The 25,059-nt window shown below is 32.2% G+C and overlaps 1 protein-coding gene across 4 annotated transcripts in view; it reads left to right on the top strand.

Moving 5' to 3' along the window:
• Positions 1–25,059, top strand: part of LOC118188176 (uncharacterized) — a 155,810-nt gene that overhangs the window by 107,607 nt on the left and 23,144 nt on the right. For 3 of the 4 annotated variants that reach the window (XM_085813508.1, XM_085813506.1, XM_085813507.1), the window contains 5 exons: positions 5,947–6,070; positions 9,781–9,962; positions 11,944–12,044; positions 13,765–13,980; positions 21,091–21,154. In XM_085813508.1, the coding sequence (XP_085669634.1) occupies positions 5,947–6,070; positions 9,781–9,962; positions 11,944–12,044; positions 13,765–13,980; positions 21,091–21,154 (687 nt within the window). Of the gene's footprint in view, positions 1–5,945; positions 6,071–9,780; positions 9,963–11,943; positions 12,045–13,764; positions 13,981–21,090; positions 21,155–25,059 lie in introns of those variants that run through there. The other variant, XM_035358545.2, reaches the window with a different exon arrangement.

Below are 25,059 nucleotides of genomic sequence, written 5' to 3'. Positions count from 1 at the left end.
GCAGCAATTCCACTTTTTGTTTGATGGACATCGAAACATACTTTCGTTTTGAAGATCCTTTGGGAGCTCCAGCATCGGAAATTCTATTTGACATAATCGAAAGTTCAAGTTTACTTTTATAAAATTGCTCTTACAGTCTGCAAAAAATAATAAGCCGGATCCAATTCGAAGATTAAGGAACAACGCAATCATCAACATTAACTAAAATAAATAATTAGATAATTTTAGCTTATACTGTCCGTTATACATTAAATGCGCATACACATATGCGCAGTCGTAAAGGTCTTATGCGCATGTGTCAACGCGGCGCATGCGCAGAAAGTTTTTAGCTTTGAGGTCTGGATTATAGATCATTCCGGATTGTGGGTGTCCGAATTAACGACTTTTGACTGTATATCTTTTTTTCTATTTTATTTATGTATGTCAACAGCAGTCATTATTATAATTTGAAATGTATTATGAAGCCATGAAACGCAATAAATTCCTTTTTAAAGTGTGTATCTTATTTTCTTTCAAAATATATATGCTTGGTAGAATTAGCTGTAAAGGTTAAATGAAAATTGCTAGAAAATAGAATGCATGCAAAATTACTTTTGAACATTTAAGCTTTATTAATGTCATCATCTTAATCATCAGCAACATGAAAAATTTGCTTTTTAGCCTTTTCTGGCTTCTAAAAAGTGTCGAGTATCTTATCTGGGGTCTGTCACCATCTCTTTTCCTTTTAGAATGTAATAAAGATATCTTGAATGCCACTTTAATTTTTGTATGTTTATCCAGTCTGGACAAAGGTTATATATGTAATTATGCTCTTTATTTAAAATGGAAAATTGGTTATTCATAGTAATAAAATACTTACTCTAAATTCTAAAGATAATTGAAAATGTAAATATGAAATTTTATTGTTGTTAATTGTTCTCACACTCTTTTCTAGAAAATAGCATTTTTTAAAAAAAAATTCCTTTTTGTGTAATATATTGAATTAATAATGGTTGCGATTTCAAGGCTTGCTTTTAATAGACAGTAAAACTGTTAAATTAATGCCTATCTGAAATTTAGAAATATCTTTGTTGCATAGAAAAATATTTGTTGCGTTCAGAATGGGATTCAGCATTGAGGAATATAAAGACATGCTTAGGCCATCAAGGGAAAGAGGCATCACAACATAGTCTTTAAATATCAGGAAAGGAGATGCTAAAATATTTCCCACTACCATGTTTACCATCAAATGCATGGTGCAGCTAAACCAAAACCAAGAGATAGAAGAATGAAGAGAAACTGGCGTAAACATATGTGGGAGCACCAAAATCTTTTTTAATACTTTAAGGACCTTTAAAGATCTTAATCTAGCACTGGTTGCTTGCATAATAACTTTGATATGAAGATTTATAGTAAATGTGCTAATCTTTATAATTAAAATATATTATTTTTATTCACGTCTAAAAATTTCAAAAATATATTAAAACATTTCCAGAAAAAATGTGTAATAATAATAAATTAAATTAAAAAAATTATTTAACCCAAAACCTCATACAGTTTTCACCAGATTTTATCATATCTCTGCCATCATCAAATCAGCATACTGTTTAAATTTTTTTTTGTGTGTGTGTGAAGCGAGTAATTTATGTTCTGGTTGGTCAAGATAATGGTAGAATCAGATTAATATGATGATGATGATGATGACAGTGAATTTGTCTTTTTAGGATGTCTTGGGTAAACTTTGATAACTTTGAGTCAGGTGATGTATGTATTAAAGTATTAGACTGTGGAATGGTCCCTAAGTGGATTCCATGTCTCAAAGATTGAGTAATGAGATGTCTTGAGAGGTAACTAGTTGTAAATTACTCATATTATTAGTTATTTGCAGCCACTTTTGATGTTTGGAAAGTTTCCTGAATCAAGTATCTACATGAAGCCAGTGAGTAATTTCTAAATCTCCCACTTACAACAGAGAAAAGAGCACTCAAGCACATACAATTGATTGAAGACAATGGAAGTCTGAGCCCTTTCCAGATGATTCTTTATTTTGCGTACAGAACAGTTTTGGGTATTGTTTGTAAATGGAGAAAATCAGATGTCATTTATATCAGTAATCTCAGTCACATCAATAATATATATTAAAGTAATTGCTATCATCCAAATTTCATGTATATTTGAGAGTTTCATGTACATTTTCTCAGATAAGCGAAATGGCTGTCCAATGGAAAATTTAATGTTAAATTATTTAGCTAAAATTTTTACACAGATACTGTAAGAAAAAAATTATATTACAAGAAATTGGCATTCATTAGCAAAACAGTGACCATGGCATTTAAAATGATGATGATAAGATTGTAATTTCATATTATAGCTAATTGAACATTGTTGTGAATAATTAAATCTATTTGAATTGTATTGATGTTTCATTATGTCATTATTATGCTATGCAATGTTTTATTTATTTATTATTTATTTGTTGAAATGTTTGTGATAATTTTAGGGTGTATTTTGTGTAATTGAATTTGCAGCATATATTTTACTCGTAAGTGTTTGTTTCTTGTATGAAGTTGTTGGGTTTTCTGATTTTGGACCCATCAGATTTAAACCATAAAAATAGCACAACTAGAAACTAAAATGCAGACAGATATGATCCTAAAAGGCCTAATAGGATACAAGGGTAAGACACAAAGGAGTTTCATATATTTAAATATTTTTAATAGGTTTCAGAAGTTAAGCATGCAGAAATGAAAAAGTAAAATTTTCTTAAGCACCAAATTGTACATGAATGTAGCAAAGGTATTCATGATTGAAATAAAACAAGCATTATGTAATGTAATTAAAATAATACTTACATTTAATAAATTATATAATGATGTTGCATTTGGATCATTAACAGATTGATATTTAAAGCTAAAAAACAAACAAACAAAACTTAAGGTTTCTGACCATCCCAAACCTTCACACAAACTACAATTGCTGATGCTTTCACTGAGGTGATCAGCCTCCACAGATGCTACTAATGGCCATTTCTCCATTAGGTCAGTTTCCAACAATCTGAGACTTCTGAAGAGGTAAACATGGAGAGCCAGGCCCAAGGCATCCTAAACATTACAACTGGATTAAGGTTGGAAAAATATGGCAGCCACTCTATACAAAAATAAACTCACTCTCCAGTTATATGCTAACAATGTTGGTTCAGTGGGGATGGGCATTTTCTTCCACAAGAAGGAAATTTGGACCAGTTAAGAGAGGTATAGGACTTCATCCTGATGCTGCACAGCTGTCACAGAACCCTCTTTAAAGATGTGCAGCTGGGTGCAACATCCTATTAAAATGCTAGCTGATGCTGCACAGCTGTCACAGAACCCTCTTTAAAGATGTGCAGCTGGGTGCAACATCCCATTAAAATGCTAACCCACAGCATGGTTACTGCCATTTCTGAATTCATGATATTCTGCTATGTTCTAGACCTGGTACAGTGTGCCTCATTCTCTCCAAATAATTACATACTTAACATTTTGAATCCATGGCACCTGTGGCATAATTAGGTTGAAGAAGGGGATACATCTGCCCTGGCTGCAGCATTCCAGAAAGCCCAGAAATTTTAGAATGAAATGGTTTTTGTTCTTGGCAAGCAGAAGGGGAGAGTGAAATCTTCAGCTGTCTCTGGGTGAGCTACAGCTCTGCAGACCAATCTGGACTTGTCTGTAAACAAAACATCATCCCAGTCTGAGAGAATCCATTTGATATGTTGATAACACCACTTTAATCTTGCTCCTCTGGGATGAATGGTTAATGGAACTCAAACGCTTGGTACTCAGGTGTACAGCCCAGTTCCAGCATCACTCAGTAAGACAATATTTGTCAGGTGTACTGACAAATATTGTCTTACTGAGTGATGCTGGAACTGTGCATGTATTAGTTGTAGAGGTCATTTTCGTTGATTCTGCTTAGCTACTGTAGAAGATGTACTCAGAAGGGATGTAACTCTTGATCAACCAAGCACAAGTCTCCACAGAACTGTTTTGGTTTATGTGGAAATATTTCCACATTCTAGAAATTACTGAATAATCAGTGTCAAAGAAAAAAGGAACATCTTTGATCAATTGTACTGCTTTAATGGATCTGACAGTATGATATTGCTCATAGTTTGCCATTGATTTTTTTCAGCCATAGAAACATGAAAATCATTAACGATTATCCTTTGAATATTATAATACTCCTTATTAGCATTTAAAGGAATCTCCTTAAAGCTTCATAATACTTCAATAATCTCCTTAAACCTGTAGCAAAAGGTTTACTGATATGGAAAAAGGAAAAGTCAGGGATTTAATCAAGAAATGATAAATGAAGAATTAGATGATCTTAAACACTAGCTGACAGTAAACGCAGAGATGATGAAGAAGATAAAACACCTAATTGCAATAAGTTAAACAAATTATTAAGATCACTTAAGAATTGCCTGAATTTGTAGTGAAAATTAGTCTAAAGGAAGAAACAGAAGGACACTTTATGAAAGGCATTCAAAAACATGGTGCTGCTTTACCATGAAACTTTGAGTCACCTTAGTCATTGTTTCAAGCAAAAATCAACAGCTTCATAAAAAAGTAATTGTGTCACACATTTATCAAGTAGTAATAAATATATTTTCTATTAACATTTCACTTTTTCTTTTAATTACAACTGTGTTTAGGTTTGTTTAAATTACACATAATTTCTTAATTTAAATTATGCCTAATACATTTTATCCATAGAAAGTTAACTTTGTAGAATGAGATTTGAAGTATGGGCAATATATTAATAACTATGGTTATTTAAGCTTTGCAGTTAGTTATAATTTTTGGAGGAAAAATTTTAAGTTTCAATAATAGGTAAGGTTCCACTGAGTATTTAAAAATGAATATTTAGGAGTTCAACCTGGGATCAATTCCAGACAAATGGATCAGCTGCATGGTTGGTTTTCAGGGTTTTTCCCATGTGCAAAGTGACTATGAACCAGTTTCCCTCGTGAAATCCTCCAGAAAACAATTCCTTTCTTTAGGCAGATAGTCATTATGTGATTTGGCATATTCAAATAACCTAACCCAACTTAAATAAAAGATCTTTGGGAAGGAAATTTTTTCCTAATCTTTTGTTCACAATTATAGTATTTTGCTACTGTTTAGTAATCATTTGTTCTTATTGTAGCTAATTGTCTTCGTTTTGGTTGAAAACTAGGAATTTTGATTTCGATTAGTTTTAAACATGCCTCTGAGTACCGTAGACTGTAAGCTAGATAATTTCCTTTCAAAGAATTCCTTAATAGTTTAAAAATCAAAATATTGTACATGTTGAAAAAAGTGTTAAAACTCGAAATGATTCTATAATTTTTTGTTGCAATTCAACATCAGTGATGTTTTTAATTTTAAGTGTCTGATGTATGAAAACTAATGTCAGATGGAAAAGTATTCTAGAAAAAATATTCACTTCCTTTCACATCAGTTTATAAAAATGCATTGTTTTTATGTAATCTAAATAAAACTAGCCTGTATGTAGCTTTTAAAATGTGTTTCAAAATTTTGATTTTGATTTTCAAAATGTGTGATTTATTATATTGTAACAAATTAAGCTTAGGATTAAATATATCCTTATGCTGAGATGCTATTCTAGAAAAAATATTCACTTCCTTTCACATCAGTTTATAAAAATGCATTATTTTTATGTAATCAAAGTAAAACTAGCCTGTATTTAGTATTAGCTTTTAAAATGTGTTTCAAAATTTTAATTTTGATTTTCAAAACGTATGATTTATTATATTATAGCAAATCAAGTTTAGGATTAAATATATCCTTATGCTAAGATGCTCATTGAAATAACTTAATGCATTTTAATCACTAATGCTAAGTTTTCTTATATCATAGATTTTTGTGTAAAAGTACATTTCTCTCAACCTCTCTGAATTTTTTTCTTGATTTTATTCTTTGTTAGGTGTAAATGGCTCTGAGAAAATATATCCTTGCCATGAAAATGAAGATCAACTTCATGCCAAATCTGTGTCTGAAAATAATTGCATTGATTCTAGTCCAAAGAAAAATATGTATAATAATGTAAGGTAAGTAGTTCACTTTAAATACATTTGTTTTTACATACATTAGTTGTTAAGTAAGGTCCATTTTGTGAGTAGCATTTGAAATTTCATGCATGTATGATAACAACTGTGTGTGCAGATGCATTCTTTACACAGAATCTGATGCCAATTTCATTCATGGCACTGGCTTGTACATATCATGTTCAAGTACATATCTTGTTCATAATGCGAAAGATATTAAGGAAATCTTTGGGCTTCATAATCTTGCCCTACCAGCTGTGTAATACAGTCAATTCAATTTTTAACAATAAGAAATCTGAAAGCTGCAGATATTTATCAACGTATATGCGAAGTGTATGGTGACAACAATTTGTTAGCTTTTTTTGCCTTCTGAAGATCTTCCTGACCTGCAAGTATTTAAACACTGATGTGAAAACGAAAATGATTGCAAGTGGTTTTAATCACAAGTGGTTGGTCACCATACGGAGCGTATTCAGAAATTTGTTGTTCATTACATTAAATATATAAAATGACAAGAAAATTATGTAGAAATATAAAGAATTACGTATAAATTCAGAAAATAAATGTTTTTTTGAAGAAAAAATTGATTCATTTTTTACTTTACATATGAAACCTCGTATTTATAAAAATTTTGGTGTTAAAGATGTTGCCTTTTTGTAGTAAACAATCATTCAATGAATTAAAAAAATAACAAGCTGATATTGTTTAAAGTTCTTTAGAAATAATACATTTGAATTTCACTTCAAAAAGTGGACTTCATTTTTAAAAATTAGTGTTAAAAATTGATATAAATCGTAAGCAATTTTTTAAATGTTTTCGTGAAACTATTAAAAATTTTCACTATAAATATATGTCAAATGCATTGAATCCTCCCTAAGGTGTCATTGATGGCTGCAGATGATTTTGATCTTGGTTATATTTATTTTATGTTCTCCGAAATATTCATTGATTTCGATTTATTTCGTTATAGTAAAAGCTTAACTATCCAAACAGCTTGTGAAATAGCATATTTCGTACATGCAAAAATTCGGGATATTAGGGCATATAAAAAATTGGAATTTGGGCTAGAAAAGTCAAGTGAAGAAATTTACGGTCTGAAATTATAAAAGCAGTCACCTTTGTATCTTACCGGCCTGAATATCAAAACACACTTAAGCCTATGTATTTCATAGGCCTTAAATATGAAAGTAAAACATATCTGATTGTGAAATCGTATTGAATATGAAAGCCAATGTAGATGTCACCAGATTTGCACGAGTTATTCTGCCAGAAGTTTAATAGATCATTCTTTAAACAAACTGTGGATATAGCTTAGGGAGACTTAAATTGCTTAGTGCAGTTTTTCACCTTGCATCACCATCATTCATTCATTTTCAAATAAAGTTGCACATCGTCCCTTTTTTTTTTTTTTTTTTTTTTTTAATGCCACTATTCTGTAACTTAGAAACTACCCTATTGCATGCTGTCTCATGAAAGCTGACCTTAAATATTAATCATTCTCCCCCCCCCCAAAAAAAAGGGCAGAAGTTTTTTTTTTTTTTTTTTTAATTAAAATGGCTTATGAGGAATTAATTGGATTTGTATGAAACCAAGGCAAAATTCCTTATAATTGCATTACAACATCATGCTTATCCATATTTGGCACTAAATCACAGTATTTGGTGACCCAATGTGTACTAGTAATATAACTAGCTCTGTAGTGCTTTTACAAATTTTATTTAATTTTTTGGGGGGAAAATATATTTTTTTAATCCTAAATTTTTAATCCTGTTTGCTTGAGCTTTCTGGTTAGTTGAATGGCAGATATTCAGACTTTTATGTATACTACTGTTATATTTTGTTAAACTGAATTTTATTTCATTTAAGAAATAAATTTCATTTTTGTGATGTTAATTATTTTAAAATCTTCATAGTGGAATCTCTGTGAATGATATGCAGTACAAAATCCTAGATTCAGACTCAACAAGAGTTTGGCAGTTCTAGATTTGAGAATTTTCTCGACTAAAGATCATCAGTTTAAATCTAGCAAGATGACATGTAGAAATTATAAAGTTAAAATTCTGAAATAGTTGTTTATGAAAGGATGAAGCATCATAGCCTTAGGGAAATCAAAATTTGCAAAAGACAAACCTCAGTATTTGTTTGCTTTATAAAACATTTCTTTCAATGTAAGTTGTTTAAGTTGCTTCTTTCTTTTGTACTAATACTTTTCTGTTTTATTTTACAGATAGATATAATTTCTTGTTCAATTACCAAGCCCTGTAATTGCCATATCGAGAAATCTCACTAAATCGGGAATCAAAATTTTTTTCATTCTCAGCAACCTCTGTCACTTGACTATTGGTAGCAGTTGTTCAGGGTTTGAAACTATATTATAGATTTTGCCGTCCATAGGTTGATAAATTATTGGGGCATTCCCTTGTAAAGAATTTTTATAAAAGCTGATAGAACTTTATAGGAATTCTGGAATACTTCTGTTATACCATCTTCATTTATTATCAGTTCCCCACATTTCTTCACAAATTCCATTAATTGAAAAATTTTGCTTTTTGTTTTAAATATCCCAAAACCTTTCAATTTGTGACTATCATAAAGCTTAGTGAGCATTCACAATACATTACTGGGGATGTATTGTGAGATTGGCGACTGAAGCCACATTGTTTCACTAAAATTTGTCTTCCTCTTATTGCATGCTGAGGAAGTTAAGCCTGAATTATATTAGTCTGATTATTTACTTTTTGAGTTTCATTATACATCTATTTCTTGCATATGCAGGTTTTTCAGAGTCCCAATGAAATAAATTCTGACACATATTTAAGGCTTTACTTTTCCATTATATACCTGCCATGTCTTTTTAATTGTGCCATGGATTTTTTAATCGTAAATAATTTCCAGTTATAAGAATAGTTTATATAAGATGGCAAACACATACATACACACACACCATGTGGTAGGTGATTGGAACAACAAATCAGTTTTTCATAAATCAAACAGCACTAAATAGCTTATGAATATAATTTACAACATCTATTTTTATGAATGCCTGCTAAATTTCTCCTCATCAACATATTTCACACTTTGCAATGCAGTAAGTTGAAGTTTGCAATCCAAACACAAAATCAGCATAAAAGGTTAATGTGCTTTTTGGTATTCAATTACTGATATTTAAACAAAAAATGTTTTAGACATTGCTGTGTGAGGCATTTATCAAGCTGCGTGAGTTGATAGTCCTGGTGACTGATTTGCCAGGTTGGTGTAAGGCTTGTATGATATTCACTAAAATCAACAAGCTTTTCTAGAATGTTTTGGTTTGAGATGTATGCCAAGTAGTAACGACGTTACAGACCCAAATCATTGATCATGGAGGTTAATGCTGATAAATGATTATTTCTTCCATCTTAGAATAGTTTTATTTTGTGGTGAAGTGAAATTAAGAGTCAGAATCCTCCACATGCTTTATGAAGAACTGCCTACTTTGCATGTGTGAAACATTAAGCATATGTTACTCTCAAAATCTAATTTCCTTTTTTTTTGCGAAAATTTTCTAAAAATAAAATTGCTGGTGGTCAGGAGATCCAAATATTAGATCATTCCGGATACTGGATGTCTGGATTTTGGATCTTGTACTGCATTGGTAATTATTTTTCATAGTTTGTTTTACATTTAAAAAATAAATACAGAATATGGTATTTAAAAAATACTTTTTCATTCAGTACTTGTGTGCCATCATCTGAAGAAAGCAGTAATAAACTTCATGTGCCTTGTCCTCTTGATGTTGTTATATCTTGCCCAACTTCATTAAGTTGGTCTGCTCCTCAAACTGATTTATCACCATCAAAGTTATCCCCACTAAGTAAAGTTGAACAGAAACGCCTTCAGTGGGAAAAAGAAAGAGGTAAAATTAAAATATATTCTTTACTGAGTTGCTAATTTATTGGATATGTTATCAGTTATTGCTTTGATACAGAAGTGCATACAAAATATAAAATGTTGAGATTTTTCACATATTATAAAACTATTCTCTCGTAATGGAAAGACTGGAAATGAGAATCATACCAAAGGATAATTAGGTCATTTTCTAGAATTTTCTATTAAACTAAAAGTAGGCTGGCCAATTGCAAGGCCAGCCTTCAGTCTAGCATCAGTAACTCACCAGACTAAAAGTTGAGCAGCTAGTGTTAAGAATTAGAAATGTATCTCCCAGTTTAATAAGTTTTCTAGGTACTTTTTCATTTCACCAGCGCAAATCTTGCCAAGCAGACTCTTTATTGGCAACAACACACAGTATAGACATAAAAAATGTTAACAAATATTAGTTCTAAGAATTTTTTAAATTTACAAATGGGTCTTTCATTTCTCTTCTCCAAATAAATTTGAGATAACTTTTCACATAAAGGCGTGCCATTCCTCTGTGTTCCTGATTTGGCGTTCTCATAGTCTTTCAAATTTTTATGTGTGCATTCCAGTTTCCAGATCAACAAAATTGTATTTATAGTTCACTTTGAAATGTTCGAAACTCCCGGTTTTTCAATGCAGTATGATTTCCACGAATCCAAATATATTATAGCTCCTTTTCCGATATTTTCCTTAGTTAATATAATGCTCATGGATCAGTTTGCCAGCTTCACAAAAAAACATTTGTTGTTTCATTGCAAGCTCTACCAAATACCCACTGCTGCAATAGAATCTGCCCCACATTGTTTTTGTGCTTCGGGATCATACTTTCATCCACTTTGACGATCATACCAGGTCCTCCAATTTTCTGCTGTTTACATTTAAGCCAAGAATCCACACAAACCTCGCACATGTAGTTATTCCAGTCCACAATTGTTTTGTGACCGATTTTTAACCAACTGATTTTTCACACCATTTAACTAAATTCTTCACTCCAGCCATAAATAAACTTCACACACTTCAAGAAATTCAATTTCAATGACTCAAACCATAGGTCTTTCCAGATACTTCTTTTACTGGCGACAAAGTGAAAGGTTGCAGCGCCACTGAATTTGAAATACAATTTCATTTCATGATTATTATCACAAGCAGCAATTTTAGGCAAAATTCCTTTCCCTTGAAAGAATTTGACTGATTCTTCCTCTGCTCTGGGTAAATCCAAAATTTTCATTGGTTTTTCATATCAGTTCTATAATTTTTGGCGATTTTACCATCTGCGCCGGCAAAATGGAAAAGTACCATTTTCTGGCACCCTAGTGATAATTTTGTTCGTGTCCTTGAACAGAGTAACTAACTCTTAAAATGATTAAAAAAATGCTACTGCTATAAGACAATGTAAAATAATAACTATGTAAACAAATAACTGATAAATTTGTATTTATCCCAGAAGTATCATCTGCTTTTTTATTTGTCATGTTGCAGTAGTAAGGTTATTAAGGCAACCAGCAAAATGTCTACATACATAATGGTCTCAGGAGGTTAGCGAGTGATTATCTTAGAGAATAGTATTATAATTATCAGTACCCATGTTTATTTGTGTTAACGGAAATGCTGGTCACTTTCTGAATGATCACCAAGTAAAACTTCTTTGTATTTGAGAAATATTTTTATTTTATTTATTGATATTTTTATTTATTATCTATTGCTTTGCTAGCTTTAAAGATTTCAGAACTAAATGCATTTCTTGGAAAAGCAATACATTTATTTACAAGTGTTAAGTATATTCTTTTTTTTTTTTTTTAATAAAGTTGAATTATTTACTTTCCAGTCTAGAAGTTAAATCTTTTAAAATATTGGGCAATTATATTAAGAAATTCTCGACAGATATAGCTCAGTAAATCTTCATTTCTATTTGCTTGGAATGTTCTCTTGAAGATACATCATATTTCTTAATTGAATGAATATGTTTTGTCATTAATTAGCTGAAATGATTGATTGGAATCCCTGGGGAAAACCTGGTGCAGGTGCACCAGCAAAGAAAACTCAGATAGTTGCTCCAATTACTCCTAGAGCAAATAATCAGGTATCTAACCAGATTTTGTTTTTAAAATTTAGTATATTTCATTTAAAGTAATTTTTAAAACACTTATTAATATACAGTTAGTTTAAATTGTTAGGCCTAGAACATCTATAGAAAGTTTGAGTCTATTGTTTTTACCAAACTGGATTAATTTTTTAAATACATCTCTAATTCTTTCATATACTTTGAAGAGAGCTGAAAGATTTATATAAAATACAGAATTTTTATTATTGGCAGGAAAAGGAGTAATTTTGTTTAATTATCTATCACAAAATGAAGAAATTGATTTTAAGGTATAAAACATATAAATTTGCTCTTTTTATTGTTTCAAATTATAAAAATAATGTGATGATTTTAAATGATCATTTTCAAATTTTATTTACTTTGTCAATACAAGAATAACAGTAATAAATAATAACAGATGATATTTTTTAGTATATATGAAAAATATTTGTTATTGGGAGTACAGATAAGTCTCCACTGTTTGACAAAAAATAGTGCCACTAGTAAGTTATGGTCAATTATCTGAAGTGAAATGTCATATCGTTAGCAGGTTGGACATCTGCTAACAACATAACTTTGAAATATTAGCGATTTTATAGTAGCTTCATATATTTGTTTTGTCAAGTTTTAAGTAGAATGAGCATCATTCGTGGGAACTTTTGATTTATTACTTTAATATGAAGAATTCTGCAGCTAAGGCTCATTGTTTGTAGAAACATATGGTAAGGCTGTCTTAAGTGAGAGAAGCTGTCTGAGTGGTTTTTTTAAAGTTTTAAGATTGGTGAATTTGACATCAAAGACATCGACTGTAGCAGAACGATGAAACTGTAAGAAGACGCAGAATTGAAAGCATTATTGGATGAAGATTCCTGCCAAAGACTAGTAGAACTTGCACTTACATTAGGAATGACTCAACAAGCAATTTCACATCGTTTGAAATCATTGGAAATGATTCAAAAGCAAGGAAATTGGGTTCCATACGAGCTGAAACTGAGAAACATTAAATGTTGATTTTTTACACGCATAAAAAAAAGAGTTTTTTGCATTGTATAGTTACTGGTGATGAAAAATGGATCTATTAACATAACCCAAAGAAGAAGAAGAAATCATGGGGATCACCTGGCCATGCTTAAACGTCAATAGCCAAGCCAAATATCAAGCTGTGCATATGGAGGATCAGCTTGGCATCGTGTATTACAAGTTGCTCAGACCATTACAGGTGCTCTCTATCAAACACAGTTGATGAGACTGAGCCGGGCACTAAAAAAAAAATGTGCCTACTACTAGTCCAGATATGACAGAATTATTTTCCTGCATGATAACGCTTATGCACATGTTGTGATGCAGTCAAAACCTACTTGGAAACACTTACATGTGAAGTTTTCCTCCCCCCGCTGTATTTAGCAGACATTGCTCCTTCTGATTAGTACTAGTTTCGATTGATGATACATGGCCATTCTTAGCTGCTTCACATCATACGAAGATAGCAAAAATTGGGTTGGTTTGTAGATAGCCTCAAAAGATGAAGCATTCTTCCAATGTAGTATCTGTATGCTGCCAAGAAAGATGGGGAAAAATAGTTGCTAGCGATGGACAGTACTTTGAATAAAACTTAACAAATGTCCAATTTTTGATGAAAAATACTGGAGACTTATTTGTATTCTTGATAATATATATGAAAAATTAAATAATTACTTCATTATTATTTTTTAATACTTAGTTGCTGATGGTTCAGACTTCTGCTGCCATGCCCTATACCAGTTCTGTGCCTGCTGGAATTTCTAGTTGCCTTCCATCTCCAAATGTCTACCGAAACTTACCCAATGCATTAGAACATAATAATTTTCTGCCCAATAAAAATTTCACAAATTACAGTTGTGTTGCTCAACCAATCAAACCTGTGCCACCTGTGTTTAAAAGTTCCATTGCTTTTGGCGTAAGAAATTATTTTGGTTTTATAAGTTAAAATTATGTACTATAATTTATTTTCATGATTATATTCTACGGAGATTTGAACTGTTGATCCCTGTTTCATATTTAATAATGTTAACACTTCCAGGTTATGATGATATTTCATGTATATTTATATTTTATTTTGCCATATTGAACATTAAAAAATTATTCATATGTTTTGGAAGATTAAATATCAGGCAGCAACTAAATTTAAGCACACATAGAATTTTTATATGAGCAGTTTTTATGCTGAAAGTGTGAATTGAAATATATCAGAAATGCACTGCATGTGCAAGAAATAAAGACCACAAAACTTGCAAAAAATTAACTGAATCATGCAGTGAATGATCTTGCCAAGCTGATTATCAGAATTCATATTAATGTTATTTTATACACACACTGGCCAATGAATAAGAAACCTTTGAGATTTTCATTTGAATGCGTGCTAGGAATGAAGTATGCAAATTTTTTTTTTTTTTTTTTATGACATGGGCTACACATGGTTAGAATGCTAGTATAAGGAAGGTGTAAGAGTGTTTTTCACAATGAATGAAGTAAAATGGGAAAAACGTCGGATATTTTACCATCTGAGAAAGGGCTTATTGTTGGTACCTTTTTAGCGGGGGCCTCGATTTTGAAGACAGCAAATCTCACTGGGTTCTCAAAAGCAACCATATCAAAGGTTTTTCAAAAGTTGGAACCAGAACCCACAGTCTTTTTCTAGAAGACGTAACTGTGGTTCGAGCACAGTTTTCCAAGAGAGTGATCAGTGTCGTCTCAGACAAATAGTATGGTGGAACGTGGACTCTACTGTGGTGCAACTGACACAGATCATCAACCAAGTCTCCTCCCAATAGATTTCAGCTTGAACCACGCACAGATAATTACAGAGGATATGAATGCATAGTTGAGTGGCTGTGAGAAAACCACTCATTTCACCCTGGCATGCAAGAATTTATTTGCAGTGGTGTTCAGAAAGAAGATGCTGGACATCTGAGAATTGGAAACGGGTAATGTGGTCAGATGAATCATGCTACACCTTATTTTGCACTGATGGGAGACTTTCCTAATACTCGTATTTCAGAGAAATGTTTGAAACAAAATATTCCGAGAAATTAATTGTTCACCTCTACAGTTCATTTCAAATTAATTCTTGGAATTTATCTTAACTAGTTCACCGTTTGCCTTGAGAGAGATAGGTTCACAGGAAAGGCATCGTCATCCGTTAGCGTCGACAGACTCTCGTCGGGGTGGAATTTGGGCTGAACCGTAACCACCCCCCCGAGACACATATGAGGCAGCGACCTTTTTCCAACCCCCACAGAATGAGTCAAAAATCAAAAGGGGTGATTGATGGGTTACTTATCTTCTCAGCGGTGTCGCATTAGGTTCACAGCGGGGCTGTTTCAGGAAAGTAAAAGATGGGGGCACTTTCTTCGAATAGCTACCCCCTCAACATATCTTATGAGATCCACAACAGCTTTCTCCCTTTCTATTAACGAACAAGGGGATTTGAATGCTATCTTTTCAATTCTTAAGGATTCAATTCTTCTCTTTTGTTACAGGCCATCAAGAAAATAATAAAACAAAATTCAAGGACATCTCAAATACTAGCTAATACCCTTATTTTTACTTTATATAAAGCTTTTTCTTGACAATTAAAAATTACATTTACATTGTAATGGATTGCAATAGATTTAAGGTTGGGTGCAGGAAGTGGAAGTGGGGTTGGGTGCAAAGGGAAAAATATCTGCTCTAAGGACTACACCAGTCTTTATGTTTTATGTTGCCCCTTAGGGGGCTGTTATTCCCCATCCTTCAGTGTGAGAAGTACACTGTTCAATCTGATTTGAACAGAACTTCTAAATAGGCTTTCACAGGTGGTGAAAGGGGGAAAGAAATACTCTGAGCACAGTTTTAGACACAAATTCCTCATACGTAATTTTATTTTAAAAAAAAAAAGTGAATAATTTTAAAACCCAGTTAAAATGAGTACAAAACGAAAGAGCTATTCCGTCGAGTACAAAAAGGGAATTGTGGAAGACTCCGGGGGTGTAAATCTTGTAGCATTCTGTAAAGAGAAGATGCTGGATCTCCGTATGGTTCGTAAATGGCGTGCAGACTACGATTACCTGTGTCAACTGGTGGACCAAGGAAATGAGAAAAAACGCAGAGTTGGATTAGGTCGGCAGCCGTTATTTTCTGAGTTGGAAGATTGCATCTGGGAATGGATTGCAGGCGGGAGAGCAATGGCTTTGGTTGTGCGCAGGGCTGATATTCAAAAATTTGCCCTTGAACAGCAATTGAATTTGATATATCCACAGAAGAATTTAAAGCGTCGTCACACTGGTTGGACAACTTCCTTAAACGATATGAAACTGTCTCTAAGGAGATCAACAACATTGTTTAAGCTGGAAGACAATGAAGTTGTTAAGCGTGCACTTGCATTTAAGCTTTTTGTTGATGGCATCGATTTTTCTAAATACCAACTCTCCAACATGATTGCTATGGATGAGACCGCGGTATTCCTAGGCCAAAGAGCTCAAACGACAGTTCAACACAAGGCTTCTTTGTCAATTTACGTTCCTTCTACCGGTTACAATAGTGCACGTGTTACCTGTATTTTGGCGATTTGCCTAGATGTCAAGAAAGTATCGCCATTTTTAATCACTAAAGGTAAAACAGACCAGATTCAACGTGTTTCGGGAATTTATGTCATTAAAAGTGAAAAAGCCTGGTGCATCCAAGCAGTTATAAGAAAGTGTTTTGATTTTATGCTGTCACCACTGTTGAGGGATCAGAATAGAGGTTTACTAGTTTGGGATTTAGCCAGTACTCACCGCGCTAAAGACATGAAAAACTTTCTTGCTGAGAGGGGAAGATTGATCAAATAATGATTCCGGCAGGAATGACTGGTTACCTCCAGACACTTGACATTGCAATTAACAAGCCATTCAAGGATCATTTGCAGATGGAAATCAATGAATATATTAAAAACAGAATGGTGAGAAATCATCGAGGTAATTTTGTAAAACCAGGCTTATAAGAAGTTGTGAATTGAGTAAAAAATTCATGGAACAAAATAACTGATAGTGATGTTTCCAATGCACTACGAACAGGCTACTTAGACAAGAAGTATTCATTTAACGATAGCTATATCGCAAGACGAGAGATTCGGACCAATGATTCAACAGGAAACTGATTTGGAAGAAAATCAGGGTACAACTTGAGTATAGGACCCCATTGGCGATTTTTGGCTTGGCACACTTTTTGGATGGTTGTTTTTCTTTTAACCCTGTAAATTCTAGAATACTCCTTCGGTCTGACGGAGCCACATTTGCCCGGGAACCTTTACTTCTTCTCCTTAGAGATTCTTTGTACTGGCTCTCCTCATGAGCTGGAAACAGCGCGCTTCGCGCACTACTTCAACCATAATTGTTCTGATCGGAATATTAAATTAAATGCATTTTTTCCTGCATTTCATTTAAATTTATTGAATCAAATTGAATTAAATCTACTTCGTCGATAGCGCATAAACCACAAAAGAATAAATGCACTTTAAAAATACACTATTTTTATTTACCATAGCGACACTTTGGCACTAGGTTCACTTAACTGCGTTGCATCTCATTTATTTTATAACTCACAATGTACAAAAATGATATCATTTGAAGAATTATCTAATCGTTGCCACATGTCCTATTCAAATACTATAAATAAATCTAAAACCATATAAAAGAAATTAGACAAATAAAAAAAGAAAGTTTTTCCACAGACAATTCAGCGCCGTGTAACTTGTAAAAATTCTCCTCTGTGCGAGACAGACTGGCAACAATATTTCCTCCTAATACGAAACATTTTTTTTTTCTCGAATTTCATTTGAGATACATTTCTCATTCAATTAATTCATTTCTCACTTAGCGGCAAGGCAAAAATACATAAAAACTCAAAATATCTTCATTAAAAATTGAAAGCTATAGAAAAACATAAAACACCAAATACAGTTCAAACAATTTTTACAATTAAATTTATAGTTTCTGCGCAAAAACAAGCAACTCGGCCAGCAGGCAAGAAGGCAGATATTTCTGTGCACAAAACTAAAAGTTTCCTTATGGTCCCACTCGCACTATTCGGCTCAAATATAAACAAACTAACAGCTTCGCTGCCAGCCTTCGTCTGGCTTTTAAATGTACTGTAAGAAATTTTATGTGGAAATATACTTTAATCGCCAAAAGAGGGCATAAATCTTTCATGATGTATATATACTTCTTGTTCTTGGATCTGGCACAGCCAGTTGAATGTGTGTTAGACGTGAATAAACTTGGCAGTTTAGAAACCTGATTCGTAGTGTTCATGTATCTTGATGTTATGTGTGATTTGAATTAGTGTTTTTTGAACCAAGATATCTTGCAATTCTTGACAAAAAATATGGTACAGCTTGAGTATAGGACCCCATTGGCGATTTTTGGCTTGGCGCACTTTTTGGATGGTTGTTTTTCTGGTAACCCAGTAAATTCTAGAATACTCCACTTCGGCAACCCTGTCGCAAGTGTCATTTTCTTCGAAGGAGCAAACTATTGATGTATTCAACAAATTTCTAGAAATTATAAGGGACATATATTGAGCAGAGTATAGGATTTCTTTATAAATTTACCATGATTTTTTAAACTTTACTAAATTTCCAGCATTTTTTTTATTTTTAATTTAAACATTTATTCTGAACTCCTGTTTTCAGTTTTATAACTTAAAATTTGCATTTTCAATATTGCTGCTTAAAATATGCCTCTATGTACTTGTGTATTTTCAAACTTTCTTTACTTTTAATTTAAACATGCATTCTTAACTCCTATTTTCATATTTTTAATTTAAACATGTATTCTGAGCTCTTATTTTCAATTTTACAGCTTGTAATTTGTATTTTCAGTATGACTGCTAAAAATATGCCTCCATTTATTTATTTATTTTCAATTTCATTGTTTAAATATATATTCTAAATTTGTATTTAAAATTTTTCTTGTTAAAATGTGCATTCTAACATCTATTTTCAATTTTAACTGCTTTTACAATATGCAATAAAATATAATAAATTTACAATTTAACTTGCCAATATATTTTAAAATATGCCCCTACTTACTTATGTACCTTCAAATTTGCTGTTTAAACATATATTCTAAAATTTTTTCTGGTTAAAACGTGCTTTCTAATTTGCGTTTTTAATTTTAACGCCTTTTCCATGGCTTGGCGACATTTCTGGTCGCCAAACCAAAAAATCGCCAATGGGGTCCTATACTCAAGCTGTTCCAAAATCAGAATATAATTCAGAATTTTATTTATGACGATGTTCTAGAAGATGACATGACTGTAATTGAAAAAATTTTAAATTTCTGTATTCCGTGTAAAATAAATATTAAATAAAAATATATAAATATATTTTAATTTTTGCCCTCACCCGAAAATAATCCCTAGCGCGTATTTTGTACCAAAAAAGAAAGTAAGACAGTGTCTTATTTTCGGAAAAAGATGGTAAACCCATAATTTATGGATTGGAATTTTCTATTAAGATTTTGGTTAAAATTTAGAGTTAAATCAATTTAATATTAGGGAAATTATTTTCAAAAATCGTAATTTAAGGTGAGGTATGTAAGTTCAGAAAAAGATTATGAACTGCAATTCATTGTTAAAATATCCATTAATATTTTATACCCATGCAAAGCCGGAGCAGATCGCTAGTCATTCCTAATTCTCTCGTCACAAGAATAGAAGTATTTCATATGTTAAATGTATTTTCTTACACCCCCCCCCGAAAAAAAGTAAAAAATATTTTATTTACCAAGAAGGGAGGAAGATGTTATATCTTTCTTTCAAAAAAAGGTGAATTTTAGTTTTCGTTCAAGTATGCAAAAATAGTCACTAAACTAAACAAGGAAAGTACTTGAAAGTGCTGTGAAAAAAGTTGTAAGGAGTGTATGTTTTCACAACTGCTTTGGTGGTTTCAGGAAACTGTTAGTAACAGCCCAGTAATATATTATCTGTTGGTCAGAGGAATTGATATAAATTAAGCAGTGGGAGAAGCAATTCAGCCTTTTTTCTAAAAAAAAGAAATATCTGTATATTGAAGCAGTTCTATGAGGAGCAGGAAAAACAGGTTACAAGCATTTTATTGTGAACCATAAATTTCAGTCTCTTGATCCAACAGTAGCTGCTGATAGACAAAATATTGAAAGACTGTAGTGCCTAGCGAAGTGGCAAAAGAAAAGACAACAACAACACACTCTCATTTATCTGGAATTTTATCTTATGGAATTCATGTGTAAAAGTCCTTGGGATGACAAAATGCTTCTGATGCCGTATTAAAAAGCAATCAGGGGAACATGGCAGCCACAAAGTGTACGCAAGAAGTAAACATGAACTTGACAATAATCTTGGCACCAACTTGGCATTTAGAAAATACAGGCAGTAATACTAATGAAGCACCTAAAATGCTTATCCTGTGCCCATGTTGCAGCAGCACATACTAATGCTTGGCAGAATATGGTCCACAAGTATTTATATATCACCTATTCATTCCTTTTATTTGACCTTATTACCATCCCTTTCATTTGGCTGACTGTGCAGAGAATTTCACGTGCATAATAATGCATAGTGGTTCAGATATTTTCACTGACCACTGTATTTGCAGATGTTCATGGTAGGCTTAAGCATGACATGAGAGATTCGGACCAATGATTCAACAGGAATTACTTAATTTTTTATATATCACCTATTCATCCCTTTTATTTGACCTTATTACCATCCCTTTTATTTGACTGACTGTGCAGAGAATTTCACGTGCATAATGCATAGTCGTTCAGATATTTTCGCTGACCACTGTATTTGCAGATGTTCAAGATAGACTTAATCATAGAGAGTATGATTTTCCTTCACCTGGTTTGGAAAGGGTTGTCTCCTAAATGAAATTTCTGTGCAGCTAAAAATTTAGTAATCTAAGATATTTATACTTGGTCATCTTTAATGAATGAAATTTATGTTACGAGTTTTAAAATATCATATAATATTTTTATGATATAATAAACTCTTTTCATTTGATTTATAGAATGATGTTGGTGAATCTGGGACAAGTGAACAATACAAAAGACATCAGTGGCTGCGAGAAATGGGTGAGATTAACGGCACTATTTATATTGAAAATTAAGTTTTGTTATGGATTTTTCTGCTGCATGTTTCTTATGTTCTGTATACTTACAAACTTTATAAAAAATTATAAAAGTAGAAATAAAAAAAAATTATATAGCTGGGGAATGTAAAAAGAAATGAATATATTCCCCCCCCAAAAAAAAAATTAAGTAATATGAGTAAATAAGGGGAAATAGAAAATTGTTTTCCAACCATTGAACTTAAAGTTAAAACAGTATTATTAGTTTTTTTTTTTTTTTTTTTTAAAGCTTGAAAGTAATTGACAGAAACTGCTTGAATTTTCATTATATTTGGTAGAAAGCAGTATTTATTTAAAAATTAGTATTATATCCTTTTTTACTAATGACATTTGTGATTGGAGAGGAGGAAACATAATTTTATCACTTGTGGGTTCATAGAGGCAGTAAAAATGTTATGTATGCTTTCGTTTAGATTTTCTCTGGGCAGATTATTAAAAATATGTACATTTGAGCAGTCTAGTTTGTAGGGTAATATTTATAATTAATTTTATAGTTTATGTCATTTTTTACCATTTTAGTTATTTTTTAAGCAAAATTTATATTCAGGTCATGTAACTTAAAATTTTAATGTGTTGCACATGCATGCATGCTGTGTTTCGACTTATCTATGTTAGTTTCTCAATAATCAACTTAAAAAAAAAGGGGGAAAGGAGGTTGTTTTTCCCTCTTGGTACTGTAATTTAATTGCTACTAAACTAGGATTTCACGTACACTTCCTGAGTTGTCCATTTTTTATAACTAAATCTTTGGCAAGGTTTTTAAAGTGTACCAAAATACCCTGTATTTTTACTTTTCCCTATTTTATGATAAAAATATGTAATATAAAAGAGAAATTCAAATAAAATTTCGTTTTTAGCATCAATATGTTTGAAGTTAATGGAAGTGGAGAATTGAACAGCTGCATGTCTGAATTTTGTGAATTATATGTATGTTGTTGGCATTTTATGATCTTTTTTCTTATTATTTACATTTAACAACATCAATAAGTGAATTTTTGCTTACCTTTCTTGATGAATATCCACAGGAAACGCTTGGAATTCCTTTTCATTTTTTATCACACGGAAGCTTTATTTACAGCTATGTACAACAATTGTCTGCTTACATTAGAACTTCATGTTTACTTCATGTTTTTCTGGTTGCCACTACATCTATCTCAAAAATCCGCAATGCTGTAAGAAAAATATAACAAGCTAAAAGTAAAAAACGCTGCGCCCTCTCGTGGCCAGCTACATAAACTGTAACATCCTCTCCCTCGATGAACTCTTGGTTCATTAAAGGATTGGATTCTGAAGTTATCTTAAACACTAAATGTTTTTAATGTTCTACAAGTTTAAATGTTCATAGATGCAGTGTTTGCAATTTAAGTTCATTGTATTCAGTTCAAAGAGTTCAAAGAGAAGTCATTTCTAATGGGTACAATAACTGCACAGGACAACGAAGATGAGTTCCATTAGCTAAACGGACAGTGCAAGCCCTTATTTTCCCATCTCGTCCTGGATGACACTCCTGTACAGCTGAATATATTATTCGACATACTCCTCTTCTTAAAATAAATCTTCTAAAGGACAGAAGAAAATTGTTTGCTGTTTGGCTAGACACTAGTTCCAGATGCACTGCTCTGGTTCCAGCGCATGTATACAGAGCAATATAAGCTTTTCCAGTTTCATCCTTGGTACTCATAGCACCAGCAAAATCAAGTCCTACAACTTCGAAGGGATTTGCCTCTGTTATTTTTTCGATTGGTAAAGGAGCAGTATCCTGACTTAGTGGCTTAGCTTTAAATCTGTAGCAAATCACACACTTGTTAATATTACTCTTTACACACTGTCGACCCTTAAGTATCCAAAATTTTTCCCTAATTTGAGTTAACGTTTCAACTACACCAGCGTGTCCTTGCGCTTTGTGACAATCTTTAATGATATGATCTGTGAAATGAGACTTCTCAGGTAGTATTGCTGGGTATGTTTGATTATAGCTTAACCCAGCATTTTGAAGCCTTCCTCCTACTTTGAGTATTCCATTTGAGTCTACAAATGGATTTAATGTAAATATTTTTGAACTATATATGCTTTGTTTCATCTTTAATTTCCTTATTTCTTCTCTAAAATTTTCTTCCTGAGTTTTCTTGATCCAGAAATTCTCTGCTTCATTGATCTCTTCAGCCTTAACAGGTCCAATTCTTCTTAGTTTTGGGTGTTTCACATTATTGATAAATCTGAAAACATAAGATGTTATTCTATATACTTTCTTTATGTTACTAAAGTTCTCGATAGGAATGATATTTTCAACAATACAGTTTGCTGTTAAAATTTCTTGCTTCTTTCCTTTTCGTTTCTGAGGATTTGTTATTTTAACTGTAGGCTCAGTAGAGCCGGAGGTGTAAATCTGAAGTTCTTCTTCCCCCACAACACTTAATTTTAATTGTTTTGATACTTCTGTCAGGATGAAAGGTTTATGAGAGGCAGAATCGAAAATGAGTCTTACATTTTTTCTTCTATTCTGACCTAAAGCTATTGCATTTGCAGTTTGTAAATAAACCCTATTTTTGTTATCTCTTTCCGAAATTGACGCCACCACTGTGTCTGTTTTAAGCTCACCTTTATTTTCCCGTTTATTTTCAAATTTGTTATCATGTAAAATAGTATTATGCCTTAATGAACATAAATCACAGCGTATATCCGAGCTGCAATGGGCAGATGCTTACGAAAGCATAAATAAGCATCTGTTAGCCAATTTTAATTTTTTTTTTTCCCCTCAATTGGAATTGCGCAATTTGAAGTAGAATGTTTCAAAGATTCATTTTCTATCTTCCCACGATATATACAATCGGCTTTTGATGTATTCATATTCAACGACGCAACTGCTGGAACAAAATGTCTGTTTTTGAAGGCAGTATGATATTTCTCACTTTTAATAAGGTCTCGCGATTGATGTTTATGTTGTTCGGCTCTAATGTTAAACTCGGAATAGTTTAGAAATTCCAAAATGTTAGTCACTGTGGTTTCTGTGTCGGGGTTAAAGATCGATTAAACTCTAAAACTAATTCGCTAGGAAATATCCTCATTAACAGTGAGCATAACAAATAGCTGTAATAATTTGAAGTAACGTTAAGGGAATCAAGGCTTCTAATTTCAATTTCTAAGCTATCATATAAGTTACGTAATGTTTTAATATCATCCATTTTTTTTAACTGGCTTTAAATTCAGCAGACGATTCATATGTGCGTTTATTAAAATGTCCTTTCTACCAAACCTTTCTTTCAGAATATTTATTGCCTTAGCATAATTTTCGGCAACTAACGGTAATCCCTTTATTGACATTAAAGCTGTGTCCGTTAGTAAAGATGTGAGGTTATTAAATTTGTCTACATCCTTTAAAGCAGAGTTATTATGTATAGCAGATTCATATTGAGCCCAAAAACTTTGAAATTCACATATTTCGCCTTTAAATTCATTTATAGTTAGTTTCGGAAGTTTAGCGCCATTTGTACTTGTGTTCTCTACCGTATCTATAGTAGCAGAATTAGATGGCGACTCATTTAATTTAACACATTTTCTATTTCTAAATATTCTACTGATCTTCGATTTACACAAGGTAATTTTATTTTTATATTCCAAGCTATCCTGTATTTCAGTTTCGTACTTCTTTTCATCTGTTAGGATAGATTCGATTTCAGTGTTCAGTATTAGTATATTGTTTTCATTTTCATTTAAGATGGATAAATCATTTTCTAATAAATCAAATTTAATATTATCCGGTTCTATTTCCTTTTCCATTTTAGCTATCAGTCTTGTTACTGATGCTCTTAACATTCCTCGCTTCTTTTTTAGTGCTTTTAACTTATCCAT

This window comes from Stegodyphus dumicola, chromosome 3 (assembly GCF_044657685.1).
Source record: "Stegodyphus dumicola isolate Sdum_Otavi_A_Nest chromosome 3, ASM4465768v1".
NCBI classification, from domain to species: Eukaryota; Metazoa; Arthropoda; class Arachnida; order Araneae; family Eresidae; genus Stegodyphus; species Stegodyphus dumicola.
The sequence above is the reverse complement of the archived record's forward strand: the minus strand, read 5'-3'. Positions and strand labels throughout refer to the sequence as shown.